General features: G+C 36.4%; 1 protein-coding gene across 2 annotated transcripts in view; it reads left to right on the top strand.

Annotated features, from left to right (window-relative positions):
* The first annotated feature begins 3,271 nt into the window (after positions 1–3,271).
* The window catches only part of LOC135215185 (uncharacterized), a 56,705-nt gene continuing 46,297 nt past the window's right edge, over positions 3,272–13,679 (top strand). The window contains exons 1-7 of one of the 2 annotated variants that reach the window (XM_064249661.1): positions 3,272–4,307; positions 8,530–8,588; positions 8,813–8,933; positions 9,834–9,929; positions 10,489–10,551; positions 10,814–10,909; positions 13,105–13,238. In XM_064249661.1, the coding sequence (XP_064105731.1) occupies positions 4,236–4,307; positions 8,530–8,588; positions 8,813–8,933; positions 9,834–9,929; positions 10,489–10,551; positions 10,814–10,909; positions 13,105–13,238 (641 nt within the window). In that variant the 5' untranslated portion in view covers positions 3,272–4,235. The remainder of the gene's footprint in view (positions 4,308–8,529; positions 8,589–8,812; positions 8,934–9,833; positions 9,930–10,488; positions 10,552–10,813; positions 10,910–13,104; positions 13,239–13,679) is intronic. The other variant, XM_064249660.1, reaches the window with a different exon arrangement.

The following is a 13,679-nucleotide window of genomic DNA, read 5'->3' as shown; positions in this document are numbered from 1 at the left end:
TGGGATTAATCCCTTCCCAATGCCTGCATTTGTGCTACACTTGTCCTCATGGCCTTTCAGCTACAGGATGAATAAGAGGGAAGGAATCTATGATTCCACGTATATGCAATTGCATATTTGGTTCCTCATCTCTGACTTCACTGTCACTTTGTTTGGTTTTATGCAGTACAGCCTTCCACAGGGATAATTCCCTCTCAAAATAAGTTACTTCTTATATTCTATGATTGTCTTTTAGTGTTTTCTCGTCTGTATCGTAGCTAGTGCAGAATAGGAGCCCTTAGTTCTTTTTAAAATTTGCTTTCTTCTTGTATGATCTTCACTTCAGGCAGTATTTTGTTGTATAGTCTTGGTGCACAGTGTTCAAAAGCTGTCTCGCCTGACTTACAATTTATTCTTGGTTCAAATAGCCTATATGCTTTACTTGCCTGTCCGTTTACAGTATTCATTTCAGATCTAAAGAAGCTTAAGCAGTTTCTTAGATATGTTGGTTCGCCATGTTTTAGTGCTTTGTAGACTGTAAGAAGTATTTTGTATTCTATTCTTGCTTTTACTGGGAGCCAATGTAGCTCAATTAGTGCTGGGGTTACTCTGTCACGGGAACATAGTCCTTTTATTAATCTGGCAGCTCTATTTTGTGTTCCTCGCAATTTTCTCAGCAGATAGTTGCAGTAGTTAAGCCTCGAAATTATTTGGTTATGAATTGCTGTTTTCTGAGTATCTTCATTGAAATATTTTCTTATAAATGCAATGTTTCTAATATGATAGTTACAGGTTTTTAACATGTGCAGTATATATGGTTTTTCGTAGACAATTTGTTATTAATAAATACTGCTACGTTCCTCACTGCTGTTATAATGTTTATTGATGACGAAACAATAATTATTCTGTTGAAGTGTTTATATTTTCGTAGTGCACTGTCAGGTCCAAATATCATACGCTCAGTTTTGTCTTCATTAAGTTTCAATTTCTTCGCCGACATCCAACTTTTAATATATTTCATTATTATTGCACCAGTTTTACTAATGGCGTCTTCTACCGTTTCGACAGAAAAATAGAGCTGACTATCATCAGCATATAGTTTTTACGTAACCTTGTAATTGTTTAGACTTCTAGATGATTCAATTGTGTCAATACCTCTTGTTCGGTCTTTCTTTTCTGATTTCACGTTTGATATAACCACTGTAACCCTCATGTTTTCTAAGTAGCTTTCGTATCATTTGAGTGGATCACCTTCGATGTCTACTGCTCTCAGGTCTTCAAGCAGTAGATCGTGGTCAACTGCGTTGAATGGTGCACTTAGGTCGAGCATAACCAGGTTGCCACATTTTCAATTTGCCATAATTTCTACCATATTTATAATTGCTCACAACGCAGTCTCTGCTGAGTGGTTTTCTCTGTAAGCTGACTGGTAATTATCAGGCATAATGTTGAGCTGTTTCAAGTGTCTCCACGTTTGTTCATGAACTACCGTTTCTATATAAGTTTTGAAAAGTGCGATGGGTTCGATATTGGCCTATAGAAGCCAAGATTTTCTTGATCGCCTTTTCCTTTGGGAAGGACGCTTGTGAAAAATTGGTCCACAGCAGACCAGTTTTTTTTTTTTTTTTTTTTTTTTTTTTTTTTTTTTTTTTTGCTACGGAAACGAAAATCAGGGCGAAAAGGAGTCGCGCGCGCTCGAAGCGCATAAAAAGTCCCGATGAAAAGCCACAGACAAGTACAGGTGAAGTACAAGTCAATTAGAGACGACTGGTCATTCGTCAAGGTACAGACGTCTCCGGTTTTTACCGTCGTGTCGTCGAGTACATCCGAAACGTGAGCGCTTAATTTCCATCATGCTATAGTTAACTATTTCCTTTTTATTAAGCGATAGATCAATTAAAATACGCCAGTCACGCCATATGTTCTCTCCAGGCGTATGTCATGATGCAATAACTTTGGCAATACGTGTGTGCGTAGATATGCGTGCCTTTATGAGACTATTTCGCGCAAGCTCATTTGCATACAAGTGCCAATTTGGAGGACACAACTGTAACTCAACCCCGCCCCCCTGTCCCCTAGCAACCCGACAAAAGCAAGAAAAAAACTCTTCCAGCGATTACTACGTGGATCAGTTAAGCAAAATGATTAGCAAACGGCGTAAAAATTCGCCATTCTATAACCATGGTCATCATGACGATTGGTGCCATTTCAAAAATTCGTAATTTTAGACCACGACGAAAATGAGAAGATGGAATGCTATGAGTTTCTTCTTTCGATCATGGAAATCAGCAACACGAAATTCAGTTAGTTTAAAAATTACAATTTAAAGAAATGAGCTTTATTACAAAGACGGTATGTATCTCTCGTGTTTTGATTTATATTGATTTTGTAGCAAAATGTTATTTAAGTTTATATTTATAGTTTTGTATCATGAGAATTATTCACATAATGTCAATTAATGGAATGTTATTGTATTATATTATAATAAAAGATAAGAGAAAAATTTATCAATTGGAACTAAACAATTAATAATGGAATGAAGGGCACAGAAGGGAAGTGATTTAAAACTATCAGTAGACTACATTACAAAACTATCATTTTCTGTTCGGGTGCGTCAAGAGAACCTTACCTACTATAAAAAAAAAAAAAAAAAAAAAAAAAATTAAATAAAAGCTCCATCAGTTCTCGATAACGAAAACTTACCTTTTGCCAGATATAGTTTACTGAACCCCGGATGCATTAGAAGTTGATATAGAGCTATAAATTATATAAATTCAATCCATTATCAAGTTACACCAATCTGGCAAACTATTACAGCCGTTCGTAGAAAAACTGAGAATTCCGGGGAAAAAAAAGGGTAGTAATTTTACCTTTGGGTCCATAATTCCTACCGGATTAAACACAGGATTTCGTCCCTTCAAATCAGCGGGGTAACGAAGCTTACTTCCAGTCATCGTATGCACTGGTGAATCTCCGGCACTTATTAAGCCCATTATCCAAATGACAAAAACTCTCCGGCAACTCGCAAACAGAACGGCAAAGGCAACTTGGCAACCGCGTTCTTAGCATTAATGAGTTCCGTCTTGAAGGTGAGTGCATGTACGCGCGTGTGTGTGTGTGTGTTTGTGTGTGTACGCGTTCGTTCGTCCGTTCGTGTCAAGGAACTTACTCTCCCTCCTGCACCTCCTCCTCCTCCTACCTACATACCTACCGGTCGGGCCGAGCCCGAGAGAGAGAGAGAGAGAGAGAGAGAGAGAGAGAGAGAGAGTGAGTCCATTCCCTTCGTTCGTCTTCGCCGAATTTTGACTAGTGTGTCTTCAAGACGGTTCGGCAAAGGAAGTCGCGGCGGGTTGTGTTGGAGGCGTCGCGTGGAAAAACGACAGGAATTCGCACGGAAACGACGGTCATGTGATTTGCTGAAACAATGTGTGGATGTGTCGTCATTTGGGTGAGGAGAGGCACGGTGCTCTGAAGTGTGAGGTCGTGGAATAGTGTTAGAAAAGTATGGAGAGTAGAAGAAGGAGTCCTGCCGTGTGGCGTTCGATAGTAGTACAGAGGGGCGTTTAGCAAGGACCTGCATGACTTATGTTGTTTGTGGCTTGTGGACGCTTCTGTCAAAAGTAGGCGACCCATAGCTCTTCTTAAGATGCAGGCTATTTTCCCCTTATCGACAGAGGAGAAGGAAGAGATGTTAGCGGAAGACCGCCTGGGAACGTGAAATATGTGGAATAATGATATGAAAGAACCACTCGTGACTGATCGGTTTAGGGGGCGGAGAAGGAATTCGAGTGACAAGGCTTCGCGAATGAATCAGAAAAGACGACGATGAGTCACAAGAGCTTTTGAGGGAGTGTGGGAGGCGGAATCGAGCCAGGGTCAGCATGCCCAGGTGTGCCCATCATATCAATCCAGCAGCCCCTAGTACCCATGTATATATGTCTCCGATGGCCTTGAACCCCCGAGAGAGAGACTTTTAAAACATTTCGCAACTCTTCGCTGACTTGTTTCGTCAATTGTGATGCAGTTCCTTCGCTAATGTAGTACCCATTCGGAATTTGCTTTGATGAATAAAAGGTCGCCAGAACTGATTCGAGAGAGAGAGAGAGAGAGAGAGAGAGAGAGAATAAGACGCAATACCCGGAAAAGTATATACCCATCGCGCTGTGATCAACTGTAACATCTCTCTCTTCGATGCCGCCGCCAGATGCAGTAGTTTCAGGACCGAATCCCCGAAGAAGTGACTAGGAGGGAGGAGAATGGCCATCTTGTCGTCCTGTTTGTGTTGCAGCCTGCTACTCGGCTCGATCATCGCTGGCGTCTACGTAACGGTAAGTAGTGATCTCATAGCTTTTCCAGAACGCTTCGGACTGTGGCTCTGATTGGTGTTGATTATGTCTGCCATATATTCTTCCGGTCTCGTACGAGAATGCTAAATGATTTTAGTTTAGGACTGTTGGGATCCTAAAGGAGGCTTACTAGCGAGATTACTAGTATGATATTATTGCTGTGCGTACCAGGACTGTTGGGATTCTGAAGGAGGCTCACTAGCGAGATTACTAGTACGACATTATTGTTCTACATACCAAAAATGCGATCGACAATATTAAAAACGTCAAAAGATCTGAAGGACCAACTGATAAAAAGTTATTCGAGTTTTTCTTGTTGATATATATGGTGCGATTTCGAGCTTGCCGTTGGAGTTTTGCCAAAGCAATTCAATAATAAAAAACTGTAATTAATTTACAGAGTTTTAAGCTCTTGTTTAATGTACGACCCAGTATTCTAATAAATCTCTCCAGTTGAGAAAACACGATTTCTTTACGGTAATCCTGATCAAAGTGGCAGCAGCGTTTTTCGTAGTTTTTCAAGTACGGCTTTGCTTGGAGACTATTCTTTCCCAGCATTTTTGTAAAATCATCTCTATTGATTAGATATGAAATGTAAAGTAAGTTTTCAATCATTTCCACATTGCGATAAGACTGGATACGAGTTCTGCGTCATCACGGCCATTATTAGCAAAATAAGCTCGGCGTAGACCACACCACAACCAGTACTATTTGTAAGGTTGTTGAACTATATACTTCTCTGCGGTCTTTGGTTTTACCGGTAGTTAAACAACTCGTAAGTCGTCTATAGAGGCCATTTTATATCTATCGTCTCCTGCGATATTTACATATTACTTCATCTTTTTTCTTTTTTATCTATTTATTATTTTTTTTAATTTAGTAAGACCAAGGGAGTGTTCTCACCGCGTGTGAAATTGAAGATGATAATAAAAGGTTTAAAAAGTTAAAAAACACGAAGGAAGAGGAATAAGATAGTCAACAGAAATCAACTGTAAAAATTGTTGAAATGTCAGTGGCGTCGGGTTCTCGGAAATATCTGATGTAAGTGAGAAACGCATAAAATATCTGACGCAAGTGAGAAACAGCATTAAATAACTGACGCAAGTGAGAAGCAGCACAAAAAAAGGAAGTACATTTTTTTGCGACGTTTTTTGACGTCGGTAAAAAGTGACCGTGGCGAGGTTTGCTGGGCTATTCTGACCAGCGTATTTGGAATCAAAATTTGAAGTTCAAGGACCCTTTTTTTTATTAGAACGCCAGTGAAGGATTGACAAAACAGTATTAAATTTAATGAAGCCCAATTTTTAAAAATCATGGCATCGTGATGATTTTATCAAAATGATTATGATATAGATTTAAAAAGCAAACAATATTAAATTTCATTAAACCCCTTTTTTTTTAAATCATGGCATCGTGATGATTTTATCAAAATGATTCTGATATAGATTTAAAAAAACAAACAATATTAAATTTCATTAAATCCCAATTTTTTCTAAATCATGACACCGTGATGATTTTATCAAAATGATTATGATATAGATATAAAAAAAACAAGTAGGAGGAAAAATAACTTCAATAACTTATCAATAAACGAATAAACGTTCGTGTTACCTTTAAACTAGTGGTTCCCAAGGTGGGGGGGCTACGCCCCACCAGGGGGTTCATTTGGATTTTGAGGGGGCCATTTCGAGAATGTTTAAACGAAGTTAATGGTCTTTTAGGTTTCCTCCAAGTGAGTATATAAGTCTTATAGTATATCACCACAAGGGGCATCACGATTCTAGATGTGATTAAGTGGGGCATTGCCCCCCTTTTTCCCCCCAAAAAAAAATAGTTGGGAACCTCAATGGTTGATTATCCAATAGGCTAACTAGCCTAAGCCTAACGGGTGCAAACCTTGCGGGGGGGGGGGGGGGTGGGGGGAGGGGGGGGGGGGGGGGGGAGTAGGGGGGAGGGGTGGGGGAGACCGTGACATCGAACTAGTCATAAACTTTAAAAACTGTATATTGTACACTCTCATTATTACGGGCTGCTCTATGAGCAAGAGCCCGTGCTGGTATGAGGTCAGCTTAATCTGAAACAACAACGTATACTCTCAAAATTAGCATAATTAACTTAATCTTGAATATTGTGTATACGAGAGAGAGAGAGAGAGAGATGTAACTTCTTAAACATTCTTTTTTTCTGAATTCCACTCTGCTATGCCCTTTTTGCATTCAAATGAATATACACAGAGAGAGGAGAGAGAGAGAGAGAGAGAGAGAGAGAGATAGGCCCCGCGAAGTATTATGGCAATCATTGCTGGCTTGGGAGAGTTTAAGGTGGGTCTGTAATGGCCAGTTTACGTAAGGGGATTTAAAGGAGTGTCGGAAGGTCCCCCTGCACATAATAAAAAGGACCCACCAAATTCCAGAGGATCTCTCCTATCGAGTCGTCATTAGGGGACGAAGAACTCCATCATATGTGAGTGAATACGATCGTGTTCAGTATCTCTTTGGAAGTTCCTCGTTGGACGGATGGTCTTCGTGCTCGCCTACCAAGCTGATGGTCTGAAGTTCGATTCTCCCCTCGGCCACTACGGAATCAGAGGAATTTATTTCTGGTGATAGAAATTCATTTCTCGATTTAATGTGGTTCGGATCCCACAATAAGCTGTAGGTCCTGTTGTTACGAAGCCAGCTGGTTCCTAGCCACGTACCAAATATCTAATCCTTCGGGGCAGCCTAGGAGAGCTGTTAATCAGCTCAGTGGTCTGGTAAAACTAAGATATACTGAATAAAGTATCTCTTTGGGCGTTTGAGTATGACACTCACATGACGACTGTGCATGTTATGGATATCAACAGAAATGATTCTCATATGTAATGATTATTCTCTTGAAGTGTTATGTCCTTTGGAAGAAAATGGGGTAACGTTAATGATTGTATATATATATATATATATATATTATATATATATATATATATATAACATCTATATATGTAGATATGTATATAGATATATATATATATATATATATTATATATATAGGATATTTATTATCTATATATATATATCTATATATCTATATATATTATATATATACTATATATATATATATCGGATATATAGATATAATATACAGATATAGATAATATATATATATGTATATATATATATATATATAATATATATATATATATATTATATAGTATATAAATAGAGGTATAAGCCACGAAGGAAAGATAAACAACGGAGTAGCTTCAAGATCTTTCGACTCAACGTCCTTTACCTTAGGCAGACAGACTGACATACATGAGAAACTGTATATGTAACATGTTTAAGAATGACCACAAAGATACAATCACAGACTTAATACAAATTAGTTACCTTATAAACATTTTCTTTGTATATGTATGTTTAATATGTTTTGTGAATAAAGTTTCCCTTTTGTTTAATAAAGGTCTGAGTTGCCGCCCGGTATAATCCTTTAATTGTCTCGTCCCTGTGTCTGAGCAGTTGGAATTAATCTTTTTGTTCTTAAATTGCACCCATGTTTATGCTTGTTTAGGAAGGTTACTCATTCTCCAGGTGTGTTGGATTTTAGGTACTAATCTCCTTATAATCCCTATCTGTCACTTATACGACCCTTCCTTGTCCTCTCTATTTCTCATGTGTGTCAGTCTGTCTACTAAGTAAAGGACGTTGAGTCGAAAGATCTTGAAGTAACTCCGTTGTTTATCTTTCCTTCATGGCTTCTACCTTTATTTATACATTTATCACGTTTAAAACTTTCGTGATTCAGTTATACAATATATATATATATATATATATATATATATATATATATATATATATATATTATATATATATATATATATATATATATATATATATATATATATATATATATTTCAAGTATGAAAGACCCATTAAAAACACTGGTTTAAAGCCAAGGACTATATCTAAACCAGATGTTTTAATGGACCTTTTTTACTTGAGACGTATCCTGTTTTAACAGAAGAATTATTTACATATAATACACGCATATATAAAATGTCTATGCATATATACATTATATGAATATAATACATACTACCTACATACATACATACATATATATATATATATATATATATATATATATATATATATATATATATATATATATATAGGTGTGTGTGTATATGTGTACACGAACCTAACAATCACTACCTTTTTTGCAGATTGTGTATTTGGCAGCCTTCATCGTGAGTGTTTGGTGGATAGTCGAAGCTGAAGGTAAAATAAAATATATACGTATATCTAATCGTTTTACGTAAATGTATTTTGTTTTTTATCGTTGCTGTGTAAAAATAATATTTTAAGTTCGATCTGAACCATGAAGACGTCAGTTAACTCGACTTATGGTAAAAACATGATCAAAATTTTGTTTTAAAGTATTTCTCTATCAAAGCAACCTCCTCCTTTAGTAATACTGAAAAATAATACTGTATCTCAAAACAGTAACGCAGCGGCTGACGAGGAACATACTGGAACGGTGCCGATTCCCATTCCAGCGTATCTGCTCAGTCTGGGATATTTCATCGTCATAGTCATGTCGGTCTGGATGCTTCAAGGTCTCTACAGGGTAAGGGAGAATTCACAGTTCCAGCATTTGCCCAAATGTCACAACCGTAACGGGAAAAGTCGTACTTTCTGCGGTAAAAGTTTTAGTTTTTTTGCAAAATCATGTGATTTAATCAAGTAGGATACTCTGCTGTTTGTGTATTCTTGAAAGTTGCATATTTCACTTGCTATCTTTAATAAGAAAAATGTGATCTGGAAGGTGCTTATAGCTTAGCTTATGGTGAACCCTAAATAATGGAAAACGTCGTAATTTCTTTTGCTGCTAAAAATAAAAATAACTTTTTTTTTTTTTTTTTTTTTTTTTTTTTAATAACAAAATGTAGTCTAGCATAATATTTATGCTCTGCTGGAAAAAATATTTTTGTCGAAGTTTATAAGATTTAATCCAGCAGAATATTGTGCCACTAGTACGCTCTTGAAAACACACACTTCACTGATATCTTTAATAACAAAATGTAATCTAGAATACGCTCTGCCGAAAAAAATAGTACTTTTTTTTCCGAAGATTATAAGATTTAATCTAGTAGAATATTGTGCCATTTGTACATTCTTGAAAACATCACATTTCACTGGTTATCTTGAAGAAAATGTGATTAGAATACGCTCTCCTGGAAAAAATATTATTTATTCCCAAGATTATAAGACTGAATCAAGTAGAATATTGTGGCATTTCTACATTCTTGAAAACAGCACACTTCACTGGCTTAATAACAAAATGTAATCTAGAATGCACTCTGCTGGAAAAAATATTACTTTTTTTTTCGAAGATTATAGGATTTAATCCAGTAGAATATTGTGCCATTTGTACATTCTTGAAAACCACTGGTTATCTTGGACAAAATGTGATCTGGGAGGAGGCCCTTCCATTCCTCTGTGTTGACGTAAATTTCGATGTCCACAGAAAAACGAGAAGGCCCTGTTGGTGTGGGTGTTCGTCATGACGCTCTTCTGCTTTCCGGAGATGGGAATGGTGATCTTCATGAGCCTCGTTCATTGGGTAAGTTTGCCGGACGCTTTACCGCCAGCATTTCTAACTAACGAACGATCCCGCATCGTTCGTAACTGGAGGAATTCACGATTTGCTCTTTTAGGAATTTCTTCAAGCGAAGATGCAATACATTATTACCCTAATATTATTCTCCTTTGCATTTTGATACGGTTTTATCTATTTGTTAGTCTATTCACTTTTGCACCAAGTGTCATATCCCTCCTATCCCCGCCCTCCCTCCCACCCCTCAGGGGAAAATGAATGCATAAATGAAAATAGAAATAAAAGTTGCACTGGCACGAAGGAAAGGAAGAAGAAGAAGAAATTTAATATCTGGTTACGAGGCAGAGAAACTTTGGGAAGAGAGGGACCACATTCGACGCTAATTTAAAATGAGTCCAGTAACCGCAAACTTGTTTTTTTCTTCTTCTTTTTAACCCACATTGCTGGAATTATTTTAGAATCGACAAATTGGGAAGACATCATGACATTAATATTTAGCTGGATCTCAGCCAAAGGAAGGAAATAGCAATCGTACCATTACACATCATGTTGTCGTACATTACAGAAAATCACCTCATCGTACGGGCTGGCAGACTTGATATTCTATCTCATCAGAGCGACGTTCAACGTGAGTAATGATTTCTCGTAGTTTGAGTTAATTCTGCAGTTATTGTCTTAATATATGCACTGGCCTTATGTGGACGTTAGATATATCTCGTTTGATAGGAATAGTATTAATGGAATGCTATCAAGTTAATGGTAAAAGAAACAAGATAAAATATTTTGTCTTTACATTAACAACATTTATTTTTCATCAATTTCCTCCCTTTGACGGGTCGGGACTTATACCTGAATATTTTAAATTAATTCTTTAAAAATTTCATTCTCAGCTGATGGCCGTGGTGTGCGTACATTCGCAATACTCCACCTGGAAGGAAGATATTGCCAATTCAGAAACGCTGAAAAGACTCGAACATCTTCATATGGTAAGTTGCGACTTCGAGGTTTAGATCTGCAGTGGTTAAAATGGAATTTCATTTCAAATTTCTCTCACTTGCACTGTAAATATAATTGAAAGGCGTTGACGCAGCAATGAAACAAAACAGTAGCAGAAGAATTTACACTTCAAGTTTTTAAAATATTTTAGAAAAGTGGATTTACTTCATTTTTTACTTCTACAACTCTCCTCATTTCCGGCGATGAAAGGGGAATAGCCAATTCTACCGTGACTTTAATGAACTCTTTTATGGTCTGGATAATAAAAAGCGACTGAAATATATATATTCGGGTGTCAACAGCTTGTCATTAACTTTATTAACCGCTTGAAGTCGAGTCTATCCGTCAAAACAAAATGATGGAATCCAGGGTTGGCAATGATTAAATCAAACTGATTTAATCAAGTGAGTAATAATTGATTTTTTCATTAAAAAATAATTATTTTCAATTTTTTTTATTTGAAAGTAAACAAATTGAAAAATATGGGTTGGAAGTTAATACAAACTTAAGCATAACTGTGCTGCATCTATTTATTTTAATAATGAAAAATTGCAAGTACATAGTTTAGGCCAGAACTGGAAACCTAAAAGATAAATAAATAGTAATTCTGTCATAAAATAGATTTTGAGGGAAAAAAGGATTGAAAAAGCATCTGACAATTAAAGAAAAAATTCAAAAAATCAAATAAATAAAAAATCAAATAAATAACTGATTTTTAAATTAAATTTTTTTAATTAAAAAAAATCACCAATCCTGTTGGAATCTCATATGATTCCTTCAACCAAGCCTAAAGATTTCTGTAGTCTACTATGAGATTCAGTGTCTCTGTAACACGGTTTTTTGGACCTTGCTCCTTGTCAAAGCATCGGATGTAGCTGAAAGTTGACATATGTATATTTTACAACCACACACAAATTTTGTCAGCATTATCAATAACCTAAACCCGATAGTTTTGATTTTTATAGAGTAAAGATGAACTAGCCGACGCCATGGCCAATGATTACGAGCCAAGAGTCGAAAAACATTCATTACGTAAGCAAGGTAAACAAACACCTTTTGACTAAATGTTGCCCCGCCCATCCACCAGACAGAAATGCCATCGGCTCTGAAACCCAAAGACTTTATGAATGGCGGAACGATACATAGATGTGGGTGGGGTATCAGCGCTAGCGTAGTAATACTACTGTAGCAGTAGTGCCGCAACAGTAAAGCAGTAATATACATGAATTAAACATTTAGACCAACTGCTGGGATCCTTGAGGATCATTTAGCACTTCTTGCAACTACTCGAGAAATTAGTTTTTATAGCCAGAAGTTAAATTTTCTAATCCAACAATGCCCATGGTAGCCTTCAGTGTTATCCTGAATTATAACGAGGCGAAAGTGGGTGGAGCCTTATGAAGTCACCATTCTGACGATAATTATTGGTGAAGTTTTAAAGCCAATATACGGTACCGGCTATTTTTTTTCAGTAAATAGGTAGATAGCCAATAAATAAAAATTGCTTGACATTGGATGTAGCAGTTATCAAATCAAGCTTGTCTACTATGTTTTTGGTAATTACCAACTATTCCCTACATCTTGTCAATCTGATTGTGACCTATAAAGTAGACCAATTTCTTTGGAAGCTTATTTTGGGAGTTAGACTAATAATCGAAGTGTTTTTGTATTTATTAACATATTTTGTTGGTTTGTTCATTATGACAATTATCAGTGGGGAGGTTCCAAAGTTCATAAAGGTGTACTGCTTTGCTTGTATTTAAATTTGTATGTCATTGTTGCCAGAGGTTTAGCCTTCGTTACGTATAGCCAATCATCCATCGAGAAAGAGGGAAGAAATGATGTCATAAGTTATGTAACGAGTGCGTTCGAAACCTTTTCTCTGAATAAGTTGGCCCGTCTTCAAAAAAGGTCACTTTTATATCATAAGTACCAAATTTATTCAACCTACGTAGTGCAGAATACACTCAAAATTTATGTGTTGATATAATATGTATTCTGAATAAGCGTTATATTTATGAAATGCATAGATAAAAAGTTATTGCGAAAAAACCGTGTTACAGAGGCCCTGAATCTCATAGTAGTCTCATCCCACCATGGCGGTTAAAAAGATGAAAGTTTAATGTAAATTTTTACTATAAATGAAGTATTTTTTCCCCCCCAATTTTTCTCTTTCTCATTTCAGAATACCTTAACCAAAAATCGTGGCAAAGCTACGACCGATTCTACAACCTTGGCTTATCACAACCCAGCGTTCGTTTCGTCAGCTGAGCCTACAATGTCCATACCGCTTTCTGCGTCGCCGACGTTGCTTCAAAGGTGAGGAAACGTCAGAACGAGCGAATAATGTCTTGTCTGTGTCCCGTTCGTGAGTTTATCATTAATAAGACATTCGCGATGTCGGGGTTAGACTGCTGAATAATAGAAACCCACGATTAACTAAATAAGTTGTATTATATGTTTAGGATAAACGCATAAACTTTCGAACACCAGTGTTTAAATTAAAGGAGTAGCATGATGGTAGTTTCCCTAATAAAGCTTTATGTATATATATATATATATATATATATATATATATATATATATATATATATATATATATATATATATATTTGTGGATTTTTACATATCGAACTTTATTATTGTTATTTTTCTGTTTTTTTTTTTCTGGATGACTATATTTCTTTTGATTGCTTTTTGCAGGCAGTTTTCACGCAATTTTTTTTGGGGGTGGGCGCGTTTGTTGCAGCCTTTTTTTTT

This window comes from Macrobrachium nipponense, chromosome 5 (genome assembly GCF_015104395.2).
Source record: "Macrobrachium nipponense isolate FS-2020 chromosome 5, ASM1510439v2, whole genome shotgun sequence".
Taxonomy (NCBI): domain Eukaryota; kingdom Metazoa; phylum Arthropoda; class Malacostraca; order Decapoda; family Palaemonidae; genus Macrobrachium; species Macrobrachium nipponense.
Note: the sequence above shows the minus strand (reverse complement) of the source record. Positions and strands in the feature narration are given on the sequence as shown.